The sequence below is a fragment of the Dipodomys spectabilis genome, unplaced genomic scaffold, assembly GCF_019054845.1.
Source record: "Dipodomys spectabilis isolate Male_0828 unplaced genomic scaffold, ASM1905484v1 ptg000007l, whole genome shotgun sequence".
Taxonomy (NCBI): Eukaryota; Metazoa; Chordata; class Mammalia; order Rodentia; family Heteromyidae; genus Dipodomys; species Dipodomys spectabilis.
Genome location: NW_024870684.1, coordinates 1,202,935 through 1,228,823, shown reverse-complemented (window position 1 = coordinate 1,228,823; position 25,889 = coordinate 1,202,935). Strand labels below are relative to the sequence as shown.

General features: G+C 42.7%; 1 protein-coding gene across 1 annotated transcript in view; it reads right to left on the bottom strand.

Moving 5' to 3' along the window:
* Positions 1–2,743: 2,743 nt before the first annotated feature.
* The window catches only part of C8b (complement C8 beta chain), a 38,563-nt gene continuing 15,417 nt past the window's right edge, over positions 2,744–25,889 (bottom strand). The window contains exons 5-12 of the mRNA XM_042699248.1: positions 24,787–24,919; positions 23,276–23,473; positions 17,954–18,194; positions 15,709–15,837; positions 14,483–14,646; positions 6,449–6,602; positions 4,961–5,029; positions 2,744–2,895 (exon numbers count right to left, since the gene is read on the bottom strand). Coding sequence (XP_042555182.1) covers positions 2,744–2,895; positions 4,961–5,029; positions 6,449–6,602; positions 14,483–14,646; positions 15,709–15,837; positions 17,954–18,194; positions 23,276–23,473; positions 24,787–24,919 — 1,240 coding nt within the window. The remainder of the gene's footprint in view (positions 2,896–4,960; positions 5,030–6,448; positions 6,603–14,482; positions 14,647–15,708; positions 15,838–17,953; positions 18,195–23,275; positions 23,474–24,786; positions 24,920–25,889) is intronic.

Sequence of the window (25,889 nt, the reverse complement as noted above, 5' to 3'; positions counted from 1 at the left end):
TTTGGCCTTTGCCCCTTGGGTTCAGCAGCTCCTCACAGGTACACCAGGGTGAGCTACAGTTGCCAAGACTTTCCAAAATCACAGTGTACCTTTATTTTGCTTAATTCTCACATTCCGTTTCAGCCTCTCCTAAATGCATTTGTCTGCAAAAAAAAAAAGTCCACATGGGGGAAGTTCAGCCCACAAATAAGAATATAATTATTACACAGTTTAGCAGTGCCTGGGCGTCACCAGGGTATTTCCCGGTACTCCTCAATTCAATCGTCTCTCCGTCAAGACCATATTTAATAGGATAAACAATTTCTGCTAAATGCAATAAACGTGAACCTGGGCTGTCATCTCCATAATCAACTCAAATTTCCCATTAGAAGCAGTGTCTGTGATTGAGATTCAGAATTTAATTTGGCAGAGCTCTCTGGCTTCAATGTGCTCGTGTCGGCTTCATGGGACTCTCCCGTCAATGAAAGACAGAACTGCTCTTTTCTTGTCTCTGGGGAATCTTAAAAGAAGATAGATTATAACTCAAGAAAATTATACGGCATCCGGATAATGAAAGAGATAAAACATTATTGGATTAGCCTGTTGAAATAACAGCAGACAGTACAGCAATAATATCAAGCTAAACAAGGGCTCAGACCCATCAGTTCCATTGCAGGGGATACAAGAATGCTGGGGAGGTGGAAGGCAGACAGAATCAGCACCCTGGCTGCAGTGCCCCACCCCTGGGCAGTAAAGCATAGCTGCTTCCTAGGCTTGTTCTGTGGAGCCCGTTCCAGAGAGCTGGCTGGGCTGGAATAACTATGATGTGTCCCAGTCAATTGTACTTCCACAAAGTGGCCTGAGGTTCTTCAATGAGGAGTGACCAGGAGCAAAAGAACACCTTATAGGATGTTCTAACAGAAGGGAATGAATGAGAGACATAAGACTTAAAACACTTGTCAGTGCAAAATTAAAAAAGGATATTTGGTAACGTAAAGATCAATTGTTATCTAATTTTCCTCTTGTAGCTCTCCCTGGCCCAAATACATTTACACAAAGCAAAGTGCCTGTGGACCTCACAGGCAAGCCCCTGAGGGACACGGAGGGACGGCCACCTTGCTCATTACTCACAGTCACCTACGTGGCATGCCCTGTGATATGTTACATTATTCCTCTCCCGGTCTCCATCACCTTCTCCCCTTTTTCTTCAAAAGTTCCTCTTGTGCAGTGATCGTTTTCCTCACCTTTGGCTGCAGCTCAGGACCCTGCTTGGCATCCACTCACATTTCTGTCTCTGCTGCTCCATTCCAATGCAGACAACTGCACTTCTCTCTTGTTCAGTGTGAAAGGAACCAAGAGACCCAAATCCACACTCCTGGGAAAGCAGCAGGTGGAGGGCTGTCAATCATGTGCTCCCATACATGCACGTACACATGTGTGCGCACATACGCTAACCTCTGCTGCATTTTATTTAATGAAAAAAGTCATTTGATATTCTAATACTTATTTACTGAGAGGTAAGAATGTTCCAGTGAAGAATTTAAAAGTCCAGGGCTTGAGTTTCCAACCTGGTTTTACCACTGCCTGTGTAACTTGAATAAGTCACAGAAGTGTTTCTAAGGCTGTTTTCCCTAACTGTTGAACAGTGAGGATCATGGAGCCTGCTTCAAACTTCATCATGAGCATGGGGTGAATCTACATATGGACAATGGCTGGCACACAGTAAGATTCTTGCCTGGCATTACTGAGCAAGACTGTGTGCTTGTCAAAATAAGAACAACTTACCATTCACATGCTGACTTCTTATTGGAGGCCTACTATGTGTCCATCACTGCTAGATGGTAAGCCTACATAATGGGTGGTACTCAGTTTTAGTTTTTTGTTGGTAGTATAAAATTGTATTGCAGCACTCTTCACCATATCAACAAATGGAATCAGCCCAGATAGATGCCCTTCACTGGGTGAATGGAACAAGAAAATGTGGTATGTACACAAAATGGAATTTGACTCATTCATTAGAAAGAATGATATTGTACCATTTGTAAAGAAATGGAAAGACTTGGAACAAATTATGTTAAGTGAAGTAAGTCAGGCCCAGAGAGACATGTTTTCCCTTATATATAGAGGTTAGATTTACCTTATAAACTTATAACTAAGTACATTGGGTAGTATGCAAGTGTATATAAATGCACTAACTGAAATATGCTAGCTTCAAGGGAGAACTCAAATAGCGTAATTCCTTAGAAAGGCAAAGTCAAAGTTTAACAAAATAAGAGACAAATGAAGAAGAGAAGAGCGGGGAAATGCAGACAAGAATCTAATGTATACACAACAAATTAAGAAGAGAGAGGGTAGGAGTGGGTAGGGAGGGTTGGGTAAAAATATTGAAAGGAGTGACATTGATCAAGATATATTGCATTCATAAAATGCTTGGTTAAATGGCAACACCTTTGTACAATGACTTCAAGATAATAAAAATAAAGAAGACAGATAGCCAAAAAAGAAAAAAAAAACCTTAGGAAAAGTAAAGTTCACAGAAGTGCTTTACCTTGTAAGGCATTTAGGAGTTTTGTTTAACCCATGTTTATTCAAACAAATGCATACTTAACGAACTACCATTTCTACACATGTGAATGCCCTGCCTCCTGTCTGGTGCCACCCCAGGGGGAACTTCTGTGTAGAGAGCTGGCCTGAGTGGGTAAGGTCCGTAGCCCATGCTGTACAAAGCCCACAGTCGGGTCAGCTGCTCCAGGTGCTCCTCTCCTTAACAGTCCAGGATCTCTGATGCAGGGCCTGAGCAGGGCCTGCCCCCATTTTGAGGAGATGGATTGGTACACTGCCTTTGTCTTGTTTTACGTCCTCCAGAGCATGGAGTCCAGTCAGACCAGCAATTCCACTGTCCATCAATGGGGACGTCTATGAGAAAGAAGGTAAACAAACGTGGATTGGCTTTTATTGTATACCCGTGCTCTATGGAGTTGGGTGGCAGAATAAGCCAAGAGAGCTTACTTTTCTGGCTATTGTAGTTGCCACACTGCCTTCTACCCCTGGGCATTTTCCCAGGCTGTTTGCCTTGACCAGTCTGCTCTTCCCTCCCTATTTTCATAGTCAACCCTCTTAGCCTTCCATATCTCCTGCAAAAGTGTATTTCTATGAGGAAACTTTCCTTGATCTATAATTTCTAAATTTTAAACCCTCAGAGCATTATGTAGCAGTTGTTTCTATTAAAACTTTAAAATGCATTTGTGGGACAGTTTGAACGATGCTGAACTTTCCATTTACAGTATTCCCTCTGTGATGATAGGGACTCAATCTCAGCCCTCAGCCCTCACTGAACACATATTTCCTGGTTAGATGAATGTTTTCCAGCTTAGATACTTCCCAAATATAGGATGCTGTGTGGTTCCTTCCTCTCATTTTAAAAAGGAGGGCTGTGTCATGTGCTGTGAGTGTGACATGTTTAAACTAGGTGATGAGACCACTGGTGTTCTCTAATCCTTGGTACTTGTCTGGTACTTCAGGACTCTGACTATTAATGAAAACCATTCACTTCCATCCTGATGTGTCATGCAGTGTAATGCTGAGGAAATTGCTTTCTGTCTCTGGGACTCCCTGTTTGAAAAGTAAAATAGCTAGAGTATATAGTTTCCATACATCCACTGGGTAATCCCTGTTTGGAACCTGGTTGAGGGTCAAGAGGAGAAAGAGCAAATAGCTGAAAGCATTTCACTGGGAAGGCAGGAACACAGGCCAGCATTCAGATTAAAGATTGTGTAGTCAGACCCACTGGCTTGATCCTGGGTTCCTAGATTCAACACTATAGACAGCAATGCACTGATGGATCCTTTTTCATTATGCAGAAGGGAGTATCAAGAGAATCCACTTCATGGAGTTGTTACAATGATGAAAGAATTTAACATATCTAAAATACAGAGCAACAATGCCCCCTAAAGTAAAATGAATCAGTATTTATTTTTCTTTTGCAATGTATCCAGTATCACTTAAGTGCTTCACATTCCTCTTTATGAGGTCAAGCTAAGCCTATAAGGTAATTAATGGGAAGATCTTCACAAATGCAGAAGCTGAGGTAAAACAGAGGATGAGCATCTTGCTTAAGACCCTGGTTATTAAATGACAGAGTGGAATTAGAACCTAGTTTGAGCATAAGCACTCACCAAAGTGCTTGGCACATAATCAAATGTCCAAAAAATCTTTATTCTTCTCATTGCAGGTGCTATGGGTTTTTGTTTGTTTGTATGTTTTGCTTTGAGACAAGGTCTCACTTTTCCTTACAGGCTGGCCTGTAATTCATGATTCTTCTGTCTGTCTCTTCTATGCTGGGATTATAGGTGTACACTACCACAATCAGGGCAACCATGTCCATTTTTAAGGTAATCAGCAGTCACCAAAGGAATGAAAGGGAGGGAGGAATATCAGCTTGAGAATTCTTAGATAGTAACCTGTCTAAAGAATTTGAGAGGAAGCAGCTCTGTGGCTGAGGGACAGCGCCCAGGCCCAGAGTTCAAGCCCCACAACTGACCAAAAGAAAAAGAATTAGAGAACTAGGAAAGGAAATTTATTCTCCGACTTGTCCTAGGGGAGAGAAAACAGTGTGTGAGCAACTATGATGGATATATCTTTGAAGTCCTGTGGGCACCGACAGGAACAATCTAATTCTACATGGAGGGGTAGAAAATTTATGGAAGGAGGATATCTGCTCCAGATTTATTTTTTGCCCTGGATTTTGAAGGCTACATATAAGTGTTCCACAATAACCTCAAAGGAAAGGCACATGTCATGTATTGGCAGCCCTGTGCCATGAAGAATTTCGTTGAAAATCATGAAATACAAAAGGAGTCAGGATGGATCTCAAGTTGTAGGGTGTCCAGCCTCCTATTCTATATCCTACCTTGTTCTGATTTTGGATTGTTCTCTGCACTTCCCCTGGAGTTCCCTTTTTCAACCAATTTGAAAACTCTACCTGTCCGATAGGTGAGCTCACAGGCCAGGCCTTGGAAACCGACAGGGCAGATGCAGTCACAGCGGGATCCTGAGGACACCAGACAGACAGTGTAAAATAAGGATGTGGAGTGAAGATCTCAGAGCTCAGGCCCTGTTCCAGCATTGCTACCAGGTTTACACAGGGCAAACGGATGGAGGGTTTGCAATAACTACATTCAATGCCCCAAACACCTACTCCTCTCTTGAGGGTCCTTGAATTATGAAATGATAGTGTTTTTTTCTTGTTTTTGTTTTGTTTGGCATTAAAAGGGAATTATAGGGAACTTCTGAGGAACATCAGTTCTTGGCTGACACTCAACCCATGTTTATAATCTCCCAAGGTCAAAGGTTATAGTTAGCAGTTATTGAGAGCAATCATCATTCTCCATAAGTAACTGTCTGCCTTGGCTTGAATACCTATATAAGGGTGGGAAACTCAGATTCCAATGTCTCACCTTGCCTTTGGCCAACTTGAAGCCTGCAGGAGTAATTCCTTATGCTAACTTACAATTTCCCCCACTGGAGCTACTTTCGTCTGTTCACCAAGTATCTCTTTTACGAGATTGTCAGTCAATGCTCAGATCCCAGAACATTTGCCTCTGGCTCTGTATATTCTCTCTGACCACATTCTACAGCCTCAGGTGGACACCTGCTTTTAGGTCTAACTTTTTTTTGCAAGACATGAGGGATTTTGGCCACTCTAGATGGAAATCTTGTGCTCATGTGACGATAAGATGCCAAAGAATTGACCCTCATGCAGGGGTCCCTGAGCTGATGGAGGAATCTCAACACCTTACTCTTCCCTTACTATGTGCTTTGCTCATATTCATCTGGTCTGAGAAACTATGCCACTCTAGCCACTGGAATATTTGTCACTGAGAGTGTGTTTTCTCTTGTGAATGCTTCTTCAGGGTTTTTTGTTCCTGTGTGAGTTGTATCCTGCATCCAGCTTGCTCTCTGGATTTAGATTAACTATAACCAGAGGTGTCTGATGTTCAGAGTGCAATGTTTGCTTGACTAAATTCTTCCTCGGTGTCTTGCCAGCCCATCAACATGGAAACTTGAGATTCTAAGGCCCTCCCTTCCTAATGACCCAGACATAGCCCTTGAAGTTAATCAGTCAATCATGGTCCATCCTTTACTAACACCTACAGACCTCACTGCATATTGATCAGGACCTATGTAAAGAGGGTTTGCTTCGCTCTGTCCTTTTCTTTATCTAGGAGAAATTTCCTGAGCCTATCCCTCATCCTTGTGGCAGACCACATACTCTTGGTCTGGTTCCAGATTTCAGTTAGATTCCATTGTCACCTTCTGTGTCCCTTGGGGCTGGAGCCTGTGGTTCCTGACAGCAAACTGGCTACATTCTGACTTTTGGGGAAACAAAAGTGGGCAAACACTTGCGCCAGAGACAACATCCTCCAGATGATGGCTTTACTAATGGACCACCGTGGCCTAGAAGTGGTACCTTTCAGGACAGGGACTCCATTGCCTTGGCAGGGGGCACAAAGGCAGGCACTGACTTCTCTCCGGAACTCCTCCAGAGCCCGCTTCATGTTCTGCCGCACAGTGCTGGAGTAGGCAAAATCGGTGGCTGTCACCAATTCATACAGAGGCTCTGCCTGGCAAGGGAGAAAAGACATGTCTTTTAAGAGACATTATTCATCACCCAATGGCCTAACACAAGGTTACACAGGATGGACAGAGGGCAAAGCCTGGAGGACACCTGTGCAACTGCTGTAAGGCCATAGCCTACAGGTGGATGCTCTCTCCCCTCTGTCTCTATCTACATCACACAATTAGCTCATTCAAGTTCAGGTTAACACATGCTGAATACCTATGAAGTGCTAAGCATGAAGTGTAAATAATGAACAACACAGAAACCTGGCTCTTAGGAAACTCAGAAATTACAGACAGAGACAAATAGGTGATAACAGACAGCCTCTAGCAGGACTTAAGATTTTCAACCTGATGAAAGTGTAAAAGGGGTTTGTATTTAAGAGAAGGTGTACTTTGCATTTTGACCATTTCCCATGTAAAGCACATATCCGGTGATGTTCTCTTGAAATGCTGGGCAGTGAGGACAGAGATGCAGACCGCAGCCCTGTGCCAATGAGGGGAGCCACCTGTGATCTAAGTGTATCCAACGTGGTTTTAACTTTGGATATTTCCTATTCTGACTGGTTCCTCAGAACAAAGCAAGTCGAGGAGGCTCTGTACTGTGTGGTGTTGGCACATAAACAGCAAACAGGTGAGATGAACAGAGGAGTGGATGCTTAATCTGTCTGGTGAGACGAGGAGGTGATTTTTTTTTCAGCAGCTCTTTGAAAGTACTTTAGCATTGTTGTTCCCACACTGCTCCCCTTTCAAATCTATTAGAATTAATCACATCAGGTAACAGTCCCCAACAAGAAATCCTTCCTGAACCAACACCTTTCCGTTAAGATGCTGGACGGACTGCTAATCTGATATGGTTCTGGTTGGACATTTCTCTGTTCTGGTGATCATATTTTCCTCAGTGCAGAATTCTGTTTTTTTCTTTGCTGTTTAAACTGTAAGCCTCTAGAAGCCAGGCCTCAGGGCTATGTGCCCTTCAGCTCTGTGTTTCTGAGCACAGCCTCCAGTTTAGGGATAGAGAATAGGCAGATGAAGGGTCCAGGAGGCCTCAGTAGGACAATGGCACCAGGTACGAAGAAGATGGTATGGCTGTTCGGTGTAGAGTAGCAGAAACCACAGGGGCAAGTCACTCAGGGACGAGGCAGTGCGATTGGTGCTGTGAAGACAAACTTGAGCCATTGTACAAAGAGGTAGATTTACATGTTCTGGTCTTCTTGACTCAAGCTCCAGAGCCAGGTTCCTGTCCAGGTTTTGTTTGTGATCCTGCCCTAATCCAGCCCTGGAGAGTTTAGGGTCTGTCTAAATGCAGGCAATCATGCCTAATAGAAGCCTCCAGTGGGAAGAAAATTGCTTCCATTTCTTAATGCATCTGATGCTGACCTTCGCTCCAGTGGGCAAAGCAAGGCCCCTTGGTGGTCCCATTGTCTCACCGGTTTGTAGTCAATGAATTGATCCACAGGCTGTTTGTAGAACCATCCAGCTTGCTGGCCACACATGGGGAGGGAGAGCAGGGGGAGAGGGGCAGAGGTGGGCAGGGGTTGCTTTATACCAATGAAGAGCTCCTCCAACAGGCCACTGTTGCTCCTCCAAGCTGCCTTTAGCCACTATGGTATCTTCCTACAGAGAGTCCGCACACCCTCCCTCCCCCCATCTTCCCCCCCTCCCTCCCCCCATCTTCCCCCCCCCCCCCCGCCCGCCCGCCCCACATACACTCCATACTCTAGGACCTGAATGGAAGTTTTACCCTGTGATATCCTCACAGGGTAGAAAAATTATTAACAGCCTTTTCAGGTGAAGGGAAGTCACTTAACTCGGGCCACACAACTCACAAAACAGCATTGTCAGGATTCTAAACCAAAGACTGTATTTTCCTATAGCTGGATGAAGACTATTGAGAGAATGGCTTGATTTGTCCCATTGCCAGTCTCCATTCCAGGGTTCTGAAAATTAGCAAGCTACAGTGGTGCTCCCTTTATAATTTAAGCTATTACGGTGTACAATTGTTCTTTGGTTTTGCTGTTTCCCCCTATTTCTCCCTGTCTTCCTTCTTCTCTCCCCTTTTCCCTCCTTTCTTTATCTTCATTCTTCCATACCTTACCCTAAATACTTACACCTAAAAAATACCCATACTAGTCATCAGGTGTTTTGCATACCAGCCCCTAATTAATATGCTTTACATATTAACCAATTGAGGGTTTTCTAGGTCCTTTGAGAGTGCATCTTTCTAATAAATTGTGTTATTCCTCATATATTAAGGATCTTATTTCTAGCATAATTATTCTGATTATTATGAGATATCTGCCATTTAATTTAACTCATTGTTTTCTTGCTTGAAAGTCAGACTGTATTTTTCAGGGGGATCTATCAGTTGAGACATGACATTGCTTTTCTGCCTACCCCAGTCTTAAGGCTTCTTTGGTTTATAGTAACTTGCATTCAGAAAGCTATTGTAGTCATTACTACTGCTTACCAAATAGATCCACTTTTTACTCCCTTCTGAACCTATGGTAAAGTTGCAGGTCATTCAAAACAGTTTTGCACACAGTAGGGCTGCAGCTTACTAAAGGCAGGTTTGCACATAGTAGGGCTGCCTCCATGAAGACAGTTTTGCAATGCGTTCTGATCAGAGAGAGGTAAGCAGAAGCTGGTCACTTCCAAGCTGATGCTTTCAAAGCAGAATGAGATGACTTGTTGCATTTGATTTGAGAACAAGAAAAAGTTCCTTGTCTGAATTCTTGAGTGATCATAGGGAGCAAAGCCTTTTGACCAATATTTCTTAGACATACAATGTGATTGAGAAGCTAAGTTAATGATAATCAGGAGTTCTTTCTCTGTAGCAGGCCCGAAGCTTCCCTGACCTATTTGTGAGCATTATTCAGTACCACAGTCCCCCTATTCCTCCTCCGTGTTGTGTCGGTAGTGGGGCTTGAACTCAAGGCCTTCTGCTTTTGCATGTTTTTTTTAATATTCCGCATAGCTGGTACTTTACCACTTGAGCCACATCTCTACTTCTGGCATTTTTGGTGGTTAGTTGGAGGTAAGAGTCTCATAGACTTATCTCCCTGGGCTGGTTGACCCTTATATCTTAGCTTCCTGAGTAACTAGGATTATAGGCATGGGTCAAAAGTGCCTGGGTGGTATTCCTTTTTGGTGACTGCCGCGGACCGGGTTCTGTCGGGACGACGGAGGACACCTAAGGGAGGAACCTGGAATAGGTGGGGAGATGGCAAACAGACAACTCACACACATTAGGAGTGGATGCTGAGTGCGATTTAATGCAGAGGATAACAAACTTTTATAGCAAAAGTCTCCATGAGGAAGGGCAAAAGGTTACACAATCTTGCTGCAGGGCTTCTTTCTTGGGTGGTCACCAGCTGGGCACCTGATAGGCATTTGTCTCCGGCTTATCTCTAAGGAATACAATGGGTTTGGGTTTCGATGTTTGTCACCAATTAACCATTACCTATCTTTATAGAGGCCTTAACTTTCCCATACGATCTTTCTTGTTTTTTCTTTAATAGTAAACCTCAAGGAGACCTGGATCTAGCAAGTCTCTTAGTAAATAGCAGGAAATTCTTTCTCCTAAATAGTTATCTTAGTAATTGCCACCCATTCTTTCTGCTCTAGCTGAGCCTACAGCTTCTTGTAAATCCCTTACAAACAATTCCTTCTGCTGAAGTGACTTTGTGAAACCCCCCAATACTTTTATATTTACTTATAACTTGTCTACTAGCCTCCATAAGAGGGGTTTCAGGGTAGCACTTAACTCTGGTGAGTTAGTCATATTTTTAAGACACTCATCAGATGTTGGGGTCGTCAACACTCTTAAGAAAGAGCTTTGAATAAGGGAACGTTGACAATGAGCAAGTACAAAGAGCAGTAGAAGCAGTAAAAGATTAATAGGCACTCTTATGCAGTGAAGAAAGGCAGAAACACATTTTTTCCCAGGGGTTTTTCCAGCCTTTTCCCAGGAGTAGGCCTCTTAGAAGCCCTATTCTCTGAGGTAGACTTCGGTGAAGTCCCAAAACTTGGAGATAGGTTTCTGTAAAGCCCCATTCTCTGAGGTAGACTTCGGTGAAGTCCCAAAACTCAGAGATAGGTCTTGAAGCCCCTATCATGGTCTGATAGATGGTTTCCCATGCTAAGCAGACTCTACTGGGGTCGGCGTGGCAGGTGACTCCTTTATTATGTCAAAATCTCTTTGGAATTCTTGACTCACTAACCATATATCTTACCAGGCCAGAGTCTTCTCGACCCAACAGTTGACACTCCATTATCTTTAGACATTTCATGGCAAAGAGTTCTGAGACCAGTGTGATTTTTGTTCTAGTGGGATATAGTTATTCCTCCAAATGATCATTGTAATCTGATTTTGTTGTAATCTGATTTTGCTTCTCAGTCCTTTTGCCTAGTTTTCCATGAACTGTTTATTTTGTATCATCAGCTTGGGGAAGTTTCTCCATTTATGCACTTGATGAATGTGTCTTCACATTTAATCTTGCCTTTTCCTCTGAGAGAAGTCTTTGTGTTTTAGACTTCCACCTCTGTACTCTATCCATCATATTTCTGTCCTGTCATTGTTTTAATCTCTTTGTCTTTTGTTTCTACATTATAGGAACATTTTTATAGCACCTTCCACATCACTGACTCAATTTTCTGCAGTGTCAATTCTGTTCTTTATAGTTTCCACTGTAAGTTTTAATTCTGCCATTGTGCTTTCAGTTCCTTGTATTCAGCCACTTCGTTTTATCTGATCAGTGTCCAAACATCTCCGCTTCTGTTTGTTATTTCATAGATTCCCCATTTTCCTCTATTTTATTCTAGTCACAAAGCAAAGGCATTCTAAAATTTACTTCTATTTTATAGGCATGTGCTCATTTTCTGCATCCTGAACATGATTTCTATCTTTTGTGTTAAAATCTCTCTTTCTCTGTCCATTACTCTTTCTAACTTGTCTTTGCACCAGGAGCCACTTTCCTCTGTGGGAAGTGAGTAGTGTGAATGCATTCTTCTGTGACCTCCTTCCTTGTCTACCTGGCATCTAGAGAATCATGACTCAGATCTTGATCTTAAAGATTTATCAATGTACTCGGGCATTAACGAACACTCTTTGCGTTTAAGAATTGCTTATCTCGTGGGCTCTGGTATGCTGAAAAATCAATTGTCACTCAAGCCACCTGGTAAGGTAGCTGGCTCTGCAGCAAGAAATGATTCTGAGATAATGGAAAGACATCTGTAGTTTTCTCTGACCAGAAAGAACATATGAAACAGGCATCACCGGAGTATGTGTTTGCAACTCAGATGAGAGAGAACTAGAGCTGCATATAACTCTTCTTCACCCTCATCTTTTTTATTGTAAAGATACTGTACAGAGGGGTGACAGTTACATGAGTAAGGTAATGAGTACATGGCCTATTGAACACTGTTACCCCCTCCTCTGATTTTCCCCCACCATCACTTCCCTCCCCACCTCCCCAACTCCTCCCTCCTTCCCACCAACATTGTAAAGTTCGTTTTTAACATAGTGTCCTGTATATCTCCTCATTACAATGGGTCAACCTGCATCCCCATTTAAGCATTCCGCTATGCCCCTTCCCCTCTCCAAATTACAAACATGTATATACAAGATGCGGAACACCGGAATCAAATACAGTGAAAACGGATCATACCGTAGGGGAAGAACTTGCAAAAGAAGCAAAAGAATCACATAGTGGATTATAAGTACATTAAAAACAATAGCAAGAAAGAAAAAGAAAGCCCTTGTGTCCCTCCCTGTCTTGGGGTACATTTTGCTTATCATTATCTCATGTGGTCCTATGTACATAGCCTTTGACCCTCTCTATTTGTTGTAAACATGTACTAGACATTGCAAACAAGGTAAACCATGGGATCTATGCTTCTTTGGGCCTGGCTTACTTCATTTAATATAATTTTTCCAAGTCTTTCCATTTCCTAACAAATGGGGCAATATATCATTCTTTCTGATGGAGGCATAGAATTCCATTGTATGTATATCTATCTATCTATCCCATTTTCTTGATCCATTCATCTACCGAGGGGCATCAGGGTTACTAAGCAAGTGGAAAAACCTCCCATGATCCTGGATTGGGAGGATCAACATCGTGAAAATGGCAATACTGCCAAAGGCTACCTACAAATTCAATGCGATACCTATCAATATTGCAACCAAATTCTTCAATGAAATAGAAGAAGCAATCCAAAAATTCATATGGAACAATAAAAGACCACTAATAGCAAAAGCAATCCTTAGTAGAAAGAACAGCACTGGAGGAATATCAATTCCACCCTCCTCATCTTATTGCTGTGCTCCTGAAAACATTTGATTCTCCATCACAATCTACATCATGTCATCATGCTTGGCCTTGAAAGTCCCGGTACTTAGGAAGGCACAATAATGCTCCCAGATCAGGTATGATATCTCACCATAAAGGAACTTATTTTCCTTCAATTCTCCATTCTCTCCCATGCCCAGATGCAATGCCAACTAGTGTCACCGTGGCACCAGGCAAGCCCAGATTTCTCTGGAGGTACTTGCATCTCACGGCCGACTTTATTCCTCTGTAACTGCCAGCAACTGTGCCCTGACTGTCACTAGTAAGTAAGACTGGAGAGGATTTGAATGACAGCCTTCTTGTTCTGCAGAAACTATGCATTTGACACACAAATAAAAATCCTGTGGAAACTTGTCAGGGTCAGGGTTATAGTCCCTCGTCAGGCTCCAGTCTCTCATTCCTCCTCCTTGACTGCAAAGTGGACTCTCAGGGGAGGGGGTGGACAATGGCTAATCAATGACTGCACAGACACTGGTAAGAGGAGAACAGTGTAAGGTATGCTGTGGGCACCATGGAGAAATCCCCATGGAAAGGACCTACCACTGCTGAGGTGCCTGACAGTCCTGTTCTAACAAGCATCCTTTCCATTTAAGGTTGCAGGGCTTCTCTTGTATAGGTGACAGGTGGCTAGGATCATTATTTTCTATTCACACCAAGCCCACAGGAGAATCTAGAGGGCAGGGAAGATGTCAAAGTCTCTTGTCTGGACCTAATGGAGACTCTTGAGCAGCTAGAGATGGATAAGACCTTTCTGATCCTTGATTTGTGTCAGCCACAAAAGGAGGTAAGCATACTTAACTTGTAGACCATTGCAAAGATCTGATAAAGAATCATATTCTCTGAGCCCCTGGAAGAGTGTCATGAACACTGTGCATGCTCCAAATCTAGTTATTATCACCACGTTTCTTTCTGTCCTATAAGACAGAAATGCACATATACACTTTATTCTTCATTCTGGCTTCTCCTTTTGTCTTCCTTTCTGCATTTCAGCAAGAACTCAACAACTACTTGTTAGCTGAACATCTGAATGTTTAAATAAATACATGAGTGATTCTCTGGTAAGTTAGAAAAAACAATTATTTAAGAAGGGTAGAACCAGAAGTTAGTTTTTCATTTCCTTTGACAACATAGGGTTTAAGTGAGACAGAGCCAGGGATCTGCAGGCAGTATACAATACAGTGGGTAGTTGCAGTTGGGTTTGAACTCAGGGCTTCATAAGTCTAGGCAACTATTGCACCATTGGAACCATGCCTCCACCCTTTTTGCTTTAGTTAGCTGTTTGGATAGTGTCTCACATTTTTGCCTGTGCTAGCCTCAGATCCACCTACCTCTGTCTTCCAAGTAGTTGGAATTACACATGTGCACTATTGTATTTGGCTTCAGAGTCTAACTGGTTTGTCCTAGATTTATTTTCTGCTCTAAGGTACGTGTCCATATATGTGAAAGTTTTCCATCTATCATACTACAACTCATCACAGGTCCTCAGAAACTGCTGTGTATAAAAGTAGGAGGGGTTGGGCAGTCACTTGTACCTTGACTTTGATGATCGCTGGGTTGTACTGCACAGCATCTCCCCACTCCTGCATCAGCTCAGCTGTGGGCAACTCCTTGTAAGCCAAGGTGGTGATGTGCTCACTTGCACCTCCTCGTACCAAGACCACCAAGTCCTCTATCATAGTTTTTCTCTTGTTTCTATCTGGAATGGACATGAAGATCTGGAATGTCATTAGTATCAACTGTTATACCCTGGACTTTGTATCCCTACCAACAATCTTGCCTGTGAGACATCAGAGAACAACAAACATTGCAGATTGCAAGGAAGTCATAGCACACAGAGCAAAAGGGAAGCATGCTATAGCCATAGGTAACATCTTTCATGCAGCCCAAGGACAGGAGGTTCATTTTGTGCATCTTTAAGTGGTAGTCATTGATTGGCACAGTGTATGGAAAATAGGTAGAGATAAAACATATAGTGAATTGATAGACAGATCGGTAGATAGATGACAGAAAGCAGATAGTTAATACATTAATGATCAGATGATAGTTAACTTAGAAAGAAAAAGAAAAGGACAAAGAAAGAGGGAAATAAGGAAGGAAAGAGAGAGAAAGAAACAAGAAAGAAGGAAAGAAAATGAAAGAAGGAAAGAAAGAGAGAGAAAGGAAGGAAGGAAGGAAGGAAAGCAAGCCCCCAGAGCAGAACAAAATCAGCAGGTGATTTTCCATTAGGTTATTAATCTTCAAGTTGTAGTTCATAGATTCCTTCTCCTGAGAAGCTTGAGCTGATGTTCCTGGATATGGCCCTATCATTGTTCTCTCTTTGTTTTTATGTGAGTTCCGGAGCTTGAACTAAGGGCCTGGGCATTGTCACTGAGTTTCCTTTTTCATCAAAGTTAATACTTTACCATTTGAGCCACTGCCCTGCTTCCAGTTTTTGGTGGTTAACTGGAGGTAAGAATTTCACAGACTTTCCTGCCTGGGCTGGCTTCACACCCATGATTCTCAGCTCAGTCTCCTGAGTAGTTAGGACGATAGGCCTGCACCTGGCTCATTGCCGCTTTTGGTTTTTGCCTAGCTCATGCATTGGGAGGGTACACATATAGTCTCACTCCTTTTTCGTAGGGTTATTTTTATTGGATGCCCTACTATTTCCATCAAAATGTCTTGAAATACACAGAGCTCACCTTAGAGAAAGGCTGTAATCTGGAGTACTAGGAAAAGAAAGGTTGTAAATGCAGAAGCCACTTGTCCCGTCTCTCACCTTTGATTTCATTCAGAATGTCTCCACAAAGCTTTTCTGACACACCCAGCTTGACATAAACGTTTTTAATGGCACCACCAATCTGAAAATCATTCTTGGCACAGGCCCATATGTTGTTAAGTGAATAATCTGAAGGAAGGAAGAAAACAGATCCATGACTACAAGATCATGCGTCCTGTCCCCTTTCCTGTGAGAGACACTACCCATTCCTTGGGTGTCATGGGAACTAAGGTTCAAAGAAAATAACCAAAATTACAGGTAGCCACTGGCACCAGAGCAGAAACCTCACAGAGACCCACCCCTACTATCTGTGCCAGTTTCCTCCCCAGGAAACTTTGGGGACTTCTACTGCCTTCAAAGAGGGAGGAAGAAATAGTTATTCTCTAAAAATTGAATTTTTTGTCAGACTTCTAGGTTTTTGATTTAGAAAATACAATGCCTGCTACAACCTGCCCACCATCCCAGGACATACTCTTCTCTCATCTTTGATAAGGCAGAAGGGGATTATTATTAATGAAGTGAAGTAATAAATACAAAGTATTTGTTATATCCAGTAAATAAAAGAGGCCAATTTGCTATCTTTTCCTCATTTCAGGACCATGTCCCGTTTAGTTCCCCTCCTAATTCTCCCCAAGGGATCCTCCTCCCCTGGTCTTGCTAGAATTCACATGTGATTTGTGGACACCTTTCTGTAACACTTTGAGCCTTGAGCAGGGAGAGAGGAGAAACACTGACTACGAGGACTTCTAGCAGGATTTCTGTAGATCATGTTTTCCCAAACACAAGTCCCATGGGACATTAAGAGAAAAAGCTGTTGTGGTCATGTAAGTGGAACAAATGAGGCAGTGGAAAAGAGTCAGAGTGGGCATTTTACTTTTTGTAGTTGCTGGTGAAAGTCTAAGAAGGGGATCAGTTCTACATTCCCCTGGGTTATGTGATCCCAGAGGTCTTTGTGGGAAGCAGCTTTAGGAATCACAGAGAGCACTTTGTCATTACTCTTATGGATGAAGATTTCCCAGATCATTAGAAGATTGAGTTCACACTGACATAAATTTACATTATCTACTCTTACACCAGCCCTGACACTCTGTCCCTATACTCTCTGTGACCTAGAGTAGCACAGAACTGGAAAAGTGTCCATCATAAGAAAAAATAATGGATTGGCAAGCATGGTTCAACCCTAGAAGACAATTAGAGAGTTCTTGTGTGTGTGTGTAAAGCGATTAGAGAGGAAGATTGGGTATTGAATATTGGGTGTAGTACAGAGACTATAACAATCTGAGACTTTGTTATGGAAAGTCTGCTTTCTAGGCTGGCAGCACCAGCATCATCTTCAAGCTTATTAGAAATGCGGAAGTTCTAAACTAATCAGCAACTACCTCTTCTGAGATTTGCTCATAATTCATATTTACAAAAAATTCTAAATGTAAAACACTGGTCACAAGGTAAGGCCATGGTAATAATAGAAAAAAAAGGAAATCATAATCTAGAGATTGAGCTGATGGAACTTGCTAATAGATTGGAAGGAAAGAAAAATAATTGAGATTGACCCTGTGGTGTTTGTTTTGAGCCACTGGTTGGATAGTGGAGTTTTTCAAGATGTGGATGACTATAAAAGAAATATATCTTGGAAAGAAAATTAAAAGATCTCTTGGAAGTGGCACTGTAGCTCAAGTGGTAGAGCGCTAGCCTTGAGCTGAAGAGTGCAGGGACAGCCCTCAGGCCCAGAGTTCAAGCCCTATGACTGAAAAAAAGAAAAAAGAAAATTAGAAGATCTCTTTGGGAGCTTGATAAGTCTACGATATTGGTTAAATAGGAAAATGCAGACATGAAAGAAGCATTTGAACATAAGATACAGGGTGCCAGAATGAGATTCAGGATGGTTAAGTAAGTTAGAAGCTATTGGAATGTTGGTGGTTAAAGCCATGGTGGGGTATGATTATTGAGAAAGATTAGTTAAAGAAAAAGAGGATAACCCATATAGAAGGTTAACCTGGGGAAACTGATACAAGCCAGAAGGAGGAGGAAGAAGAGGAAGGGGGTAAGGAGGAGGAGCACAGGAGGAGGAGGAGGTAGAGGAGGAGGAGTCTGCCAACATAACTGTGAAATTGTAGCCATGTTGACAGAAGGAAAATTAAAAACACAATTTATGTCTCTTTCCCCAACTCTTGCGGAAGACTTTGCTCATCAACCAATCCTTCCTGGGAGTCCCATCAGGAAAGCCACAGTCCCTTGGGCAATGCACCTGCTCTCTCCATGGCCTCTTTGTTCATAATGAGTGTATATTCATAAATGCCCCCAAGCACAGCCTCCGTGATGTAGTGAGTCCCAAAGTCTCGGAGGAGATCTCTGTACTCCCCGTAGCTGTACTCCAGGGGCAGCTGCTTGACTCTCTGAAGGAATTCGTAATGGAGCATGAGGCTTCTAGGTTTCAGCTTGTAATGTGCTACTTCAAGGTCAGAGCGTGCATGCAGAAACTTGCTTTTCTAAATGAAATACCAACATGGGAAAATCAGACCTTTAGAGTTAGGAATCTGAAAGGAGAAGATGAACTTTCCAAATACCACCCGATGTTCTTGGCCAGGGGGGTCATCATTCTTATGATCCCTTTAGGATATCTGAGGGTAGAAGGTCTCTTTGATAAGCTTCCAATTCTCATAAATCTTCCAACATCTCTTTTGGTTTGGAAGTGCTTGAAGGTAAGAACAAATAAGGACAGTGAAGATAGTTTGAAACAGGGAAGTCAAGGTGCACAGGGGTGCACAGGACAACTTGGAAGAGAGCAAGATTTGCTAACTTGTAAAACACAACCTGTTTGTCCATGTCTTGTATAACCTATGAAGAAAAACCACTTAAGAAGGAGGTGCTTTAATAAGATTAGACCAGGCAGCACATGGCAGGAACAACCTGTGCATTAAGTCTGCTGTGCAGCTGTATACACTATTGAAGCAGTCACGCTATAGAAGCAGAGCTGAATAATTACCATGAAGACTATAGATTCTGAAAAAAGTACCACTTGGTACTTTTTAGAGAAAGTTTCATGTCTCTCTAAGCTATGGTATAGACTAGGATTCTGGAAGTTCATGATGCCAGGTGAACTATAAGCAAACATAAGCAGGTAAAGTATTAGGGAGGCATTACTGCCATGTGAGGTGGCACTCTATACTGAGGTGCAGGCTGAGGAAAGGGGAGAGGGTGGTACCCATCTGTGAGATCCAAAAGCTTTCAGCTCTATAATGCCCTCAGACTTGTCACTCGGGCTGCCATTTGACACCTGTGTTGCTTTTATCCAGTTTTTCCCAGTGACACACAATTCTTCCTTCTCCTTTACCCTTCCTATCTAAGGAGTCACCAGATACTGGGTTCAATTTGCCAAACCATTTTTGGTTGTATCCCATTTTCTTAGTGTGAAGATTGTCAGAATTAAAATGGAGACTATTTGTCTGTCTGCACAGACAAATAACTGAACATATATGAAGCTGGTAGTTTCAATGAAAGGGTTCTCACATATGACCATCTGATAAGAGGAATAATCACACGCACACAGTACACACACACACACACACACACACACACACACACACACACACACTTCTTCAAGGATACTTACCCAGGGACTTATGTTTGTTTGTCTGTCTGATTTCAGCCTGATGCAACCTGTGTTGTTGATAATCCTTGTGGCCAACAACTTTTGTCTTAAAATGTGTCATCCTTCCTTACTTTTTGCCTTTATACGCTTTCCTTTAACTCAACTTTTCTGAGTCCTCCTGGAATGTGTATGAGGACATGTTCATTTCTAGTGCTGTGCCCTGTAATTCTTAGATAAATACCATTATTCTTTGGAGAAGCCCTTTCTGACTTTTTACTTACTTTTCCTTTCAGTTATATACCTCAGGTAAATAGTATATATCTTGTTGAACAATGTCACCTCTTCCTTTGCTCGCTCCTAATTTTTCCCTCCCAACCCCACCACAAATTATATAGTTCATTTTCAACATAGTGTCTAGTGAGCACCGCTGCTGCATTTATTCACACATTGTTGCTCTCAAAGACAGATAAACAAATAAACAAGACAAAAGTAAAAGAAAACAAAAACAGCAGCAAAGAAAATAAAACCTTTTGGTTTTATTTCCTGAAATTTATTTGGATAAATAATATCAACCTTTCATTATAAAAGCTTCTCACTGCTCTCCCTGCATCTTTAGCCTGCTTTCCATGTGCCAACACGATGGACATCCAAACACTTGGATAGAATTATGAGATGCTTCCTAGGCCTCTTGATGGTGGTGTTGAAGGCACCAGCAAGAATAGGCTTAATATTGCCTCTACAATGAAGCCAACTCTTACTTTGACATATGACTTTCTCAAACTGTCCCAGTAACTCTGACATTAGCCTCAACATCAGTGAAGTCTTCTTTTCCTTGTGTTGTCTTTCCCACCAGCCACTCTATATATCAGTATCCATCCAACTTTGTACTGCTTCTACAGACCTGAGCTTCTCTTGAGAAATGTTTTTTTCCACCTGAAAAGTTCTTCCTTCCCTTTTCTGCTACACACAGGGCTTACCAGCCCTGCTTGGCCCAGTTGTACAAGAAGACATTGTTCTTCATTCATATTTTCTTTAGGCATGTGGCATGGCTACATAACAATCGCTATGAGCAACTGCAAATAGCGTTTCTGCTTACCTGTATGTGTCTGTATTACCAGACTGTGAACATGATGGCCAGAACAATTTATTATATGTTTTTTAAAGAACCATAAAAGTTTAGAGATACTGAACATGAGGAAAGATTGTTTAAATAGACAGAAAGGCTAATCGTTCTGATTTCATCATTATACCTTATATACTTGTATCAAATTATCACACTGTCCCCTGTAAATGGGCAAAATTGAAAAAGTAAAAAAGTAAATTTGAATGCAAGGAAAGAATCAGGTGACATTTGTCTTTAGGTTTAGTGCAATGCCAAGCACGATGTTAGAATCATTTAACTGGCAATTTAAATCAGTAAGGTGAGGTAGGGGTGTGGAGAGAAGGGAGAAAGTTTCTTTCTCCTACCAAAGTAAGTTTCTTTCAGTTAGTCGGAGGCTTCATTGCTAAGGTTCAGTACTGGGCACTTACAAAGTGTCAGTCTTATCTAAGGATGATGGAAACAGCATCTGCCCCCAGGACCTGACAGCGTAGAAGATGAGGTGAGAGGAGCAAAAATCATTATAGGCTAATTAATGCTGACTGCTCTTTTCCTGCTGGCTAGTGCTTCAGCATCAAGGGCCTTTCTGAGACCCCTACTATTTCTTTGTCCTCATATGAGTCATTGTAGACTTTAAGCTTGATTTCTTCTGTATCTGCCTCTGATTAATTTCTTATTGCTTCTTTCCAGCAATGGACTTCTTAGTGGCTAGAAAATCAAATGCAACTTCCTCACTCTGGAATTCAGGGTTCTGCAGATTTGCCCTTCATCTGCTTCTTGGACATGATATCCTGTTGATATCCCATCCCAGTTTCTCCTCTTTCAATCCTGGGCTTTGATCTTTAACCTCTGGGAAGACGGAAACTGATGACATTTATAATGGACATGCATCTCTGGCAGCACAGATAAGTGAAAGGTAAAGTTGGGTGACAGGGAGACCATTTAGTAGGGCAAAGCAATAGATGACTGGACCTGGAATAATTAGAAATAATAGGAATTAGGGTTGAGAGAGAGAGGGGGGGAGAGAGAGAGAGAGAGAGAGAGAGAGAGAGAGAGAGAGAGAGAGGATGAGAGAGGCACCGGTGGCTAATGCCTACAAAACTAGCTACTCAGGAAGCTGAGATCTGAGAATTTTGGTTCAAAGCCAGCCTGGGCAGGAAAGTCCACGAGATTCTCATCTCCAATTAATCACAGAAAAAAGCTGGAAATGGCACTGTGGCTCAAGTGATAGAGCACTAGCCTTGATCACAAGGACCCCAGGGACAGCATCCAGGCCCAGATTTCAAGCCCCAGAACCAAAGAGACAGAGACAGAGACAAAGAGTATAATACTAAAGAATTAGATGGGCAACATGTGGAGACAAAGCAGAAGAGAACACCAAATAGAATTGTGGAACTTTTAGCCTGGAAAAGCTAAAGGGGAAAGGATGTTATCAATGTCGATTGGAAATTTAGGAGGAAGAAATTGTTTTGGAGTATGTGCAAGGCATTCAGGTAGGCTAAGAAAAGTGTACAGGGCATCTGAGGAGGTCATCAGAAAGGGGGCTGTGATGAAGGGCCATGACCTGCCTCTGGAAAGAAGAGGAGAGTGCAAGGTGACCGTACAGTAAGAAGGAGAGACAATGGCTACGAAGTAAAGAAAGAACAGGCCTTGGTGTCAAATCCAGGGGGAAATCTGATAAGTAAGGGAAAGCAGACAGCAATGTTGTGCCACCAAAATGCCTCAAGAAGTCAGAACAGAGCTCTTAAGTGACAGTCTGAAGATGTGTCTGAGACAAAAGTCACATCGCAATGATCTGAAACATTTTCAGAGATGTATTTTGGCCTGTGAAAGTTATATCTCAATGCTCAGGGAAAGACAAAAAGAAAGACGTGTTTTAAAAAAGACAGAAGAAAATAATTACAGGGCTTGGAAGGTGGCTCAGTGGTAGAGCGCTTGCCTTGCATGCATGAGGCCCTGGGTTCGATTCCTCAGCACCACATAAGCAAAAAGAAAAAAGCAGGGAGTGGCGCTGTGGCTCAAGTGGTAGAGTGCTAGCCTTGAGCTGAAGAGCTGAGGGACAGCGCCCAGGCCCAGAGTTCAGGCCCCACGACCGGACCCTTCCCCCCAAAAAAATTACAGATGTTTGTCTTTGGTTGGGCTTTACTGAAAAATAAGTTACTATAAGACTAAGATAATTTTCTTGTTGTTGTTGGTTATGGGGCTTGAACTCAAGACCTGAGTGTTATCCCTGAGCTCTTTTGTTCAAGTACTCCACTAGTTTGAGCCATAGGTCATCTTCAGGCTTTCTGGTAGTTAATTGGAGATAAGAGCCTCATGGACTTCCCTGCCTGAGCTGGCTCTGAACTTCAGTCCTCAGATCTGAGCCTCTTGAATAGCTATGATTACAGGTGTGAGCCACCAGCACCTGGCTGTAAATGTGTGTGTGTGTGTGTGTGTGCGTGCATGTGCACACGCGCGTAATTACACGTGCATGTGTGCTGGTTCTTAGGCTTGAACTCAGGACCTGGGTCCTGTCCCTGAGCATCTTTTACTCAAGCTAGTACTCTACCAATTGAGCCACAGCTCCATTTCTGGCCTTTTCGGTAGTTTATTAGAGATAAGAGTATCATGGACTTTCCTGCCCAGGCTGGCTTCAAATAATGTTCCTCAATTCTCAACCTTCTAAGTAGCTAGGATTGCAGGTATGAGCCACCCGTGCCCAGCTAAGATCAAAGTCATTTTTATGAAAGGATTTTCAAGGCAACAGAAACTTCCTGGATGTTAATATTAGGAATAATGTGGAATACTGACACATCTTTGGCAATAGTATACATGTATACATACATATATATGTGAATATATGCAATATATATGTAAAAGAACAAAAGTGTACTTACAGTATGAGAGAATCGTTTGATTCTGCTAATATAATGCTTGCCTGCATTGCTTGCTTCTTCAATGCCAAATTCAAATATTTTGGGTATTTTCAAACCAAAGCTGAAACTGGACTTGCTAGTCACTTGTTTTGTGACATTGTGCTCAAAATCTGAGTATGATTCATATTCCATGAATGTAAATTCATATTTGCCTTGGGTCTAAGGGAAGAAAAGAAGAATATGGTTTTATTTCCATTGGCCGAAGTTAATTCAGTACATGTCATCAGACACTCACTGTACTCTTGCTGTGTACCAGACCCGGACTAGATAAATATATTCTGGATATAGAACAATCAGGGCTAATTTGTATCCCCACCTCAGGATTCATCACTCCGCAGGAGAAACCAACCAATCAAATGGTGTGGTTGACATTCTGAGGTTGGAGCATGATTTTGATCTCAACCAGCAGAAGTGCAGGGGTAGGGATGGTGGGGACCTTCTAGGAGCATGGTTTAACCTAAGCCAAGATGCAGAAGAAGGCTAGGAGCTTTGAGGATGTATGAGTGGTTGAGTTAAAAGTTGTGTAAGAACAAGAGAAACAAGAAGGCATTGTAGGGGAATGTTCTGGAACCAAAATATAGGGGCTTTTGTATCACTTGCTCTGGTTTGGCTTAAGACAAAGGAAAGCCAACTCAGGGAAGAGACCTTCGGAAAGACCATTCTGGGAAGCACAGTGGTTGGCTTGGAGGGAATGGATCTGATGCCAGACAAGCCAATGAGGAGGCTGCAGAGAGAGCTGGTGACTGAGGAGGAAGGTGCAAGGCATCATGGGAGGAGATAGAAGGGACTTAATTGTTTCAGCCACTTGCCAAGGAGTCATTCACTTAAAAGCCAGTGTCCAACATTCTTGTGGAGGGGGACTTCCAAGGGGGCAGCCTCAGTGGCCTTGAAGTAACCTGTCCAGGGTCATCTGTGCCGTGTAAACTCTACTCTACCCACAGTTTATGTGACTTCAGCAGTAGTTCAGCAGTTTCTAACTTGAAATGCTTACAACAACGTTGAGTTTGATTGGCAAGGACTTAGCGATAATAATAACAGTTGACGTGGCCTGAGGGCTCACCTTTTCATCAGGCGGTATTAACCTTCTTCCTGCAGGTAGAACCTTTCTAACTCCCAATCTGAAGCCAGGAAACCAGAGGCCCAGAACTTAGAATGACATAGATGGCAGGTGGATGAGGTGCTGAGAGTGTACAACTCTCAATCCTAAGCTGTCTTCGCGCTTCAGCGAGGCTGTTGCTATAATTGTTACAGCATTACTGCAACTACAGCCCCCTCCCTACCCTGCTGCTGTTCCTGTGTTCACCTGTTGTCCTAAACATTGGGTTTTGAAGAAGGACATGCCAACTTTGCACATGAAAACCCTGAAGCTCAAATGCAGTGATGTGTGCAGGTCACAACACAGCTAGCTGGCCATAGAGTCTCTGTCCAGGGTCCGCTTAATGCCCTGCAGTGGCTACCTAGCTTTCCCTTACCTGTGGGGTATAGCTGTCCACATTGTATGGCTTCCTAAACCTCGTGTTCAGGATGTAATGGGGGGAACATCCACCAGCATAATACCTGTGGTCCAGGACTGGACCCTCCAGACTGTTCGTGAATAGGTTTATCCTGTAAGGAAGGCAGAAAAAGAGTTGAAAAAGTTGGCTCTCTTCAAATCTCAGTTGGCAGAGCCCATGGAATAAAACAGAAAAACCTGTGGGCTCAGATGCAAGGCCCTTGGCATCTGGTTTACACCAGCTCATCAGCTTCATTTCCTGTCATTCCTAACACACCTGCTAATCATCCCAGTCCCCAGCCTTTGCTACTCAGTCTGCTCTGCTCCTTCCAGGTGTTGCCTGTCCTACCGAGTCAGATCCAACTCCACTGCTGGCTTCAAATGTCCACTCTACTGCCCTGGAGCTGGAAGACCATGGGGGTTCACTTAATCATTTAGGCACTCAGTTTCTTTATCTGGAAGGTAGGGGTTATAATTACCTTAAAAGGAAGTCCTAAGACTAGCCTCCCATTTCCAAGTGAAGAGATTCTGATGGTAACTCTGAAAGACGGAGATCTGATTTGTTTAGGCAGGTGAATTCTATTCAGAGCCACAAAGTTCCTTTCCAACTACATCATTTACAAAGGTTCTTGTGGCACAGAGAGGTGTTTCCTCTTGTTCCACTGCTTGTAGGCTGAGAAGCCACACAGTGTGGCAACACATGTGAATGAGAAGTAGGGTGAGTGCTCATTTGACCTCTTCTGATAATGCTCCTTGGATCTCACTACATGGTTGGACCAGGGCCAAAATTTTCCCAAAGGCTTGAAACAAATCGATTATAACCTACCTCAGAAATCCAATCTTGTGCTAACCACTTAGGAACCCCTTCTGCAACTCAGTGAGATGCTGGTGTATTGTAAAACAAAGATAGATATAAACTCCAGTGAAAGATCTCAGGAAATTTCAAGTACAGTGCCGAGAAAGCTCCCAGCGGCCATCTTGTAGGTATAAAGATAAAAGTGCTCATAGCAGCTTCCGTGGTTGCCACGTACAGAGCTGAACCTGGGTGACAGGCTGCCCTCCTGTCACACATGTATGACCCTG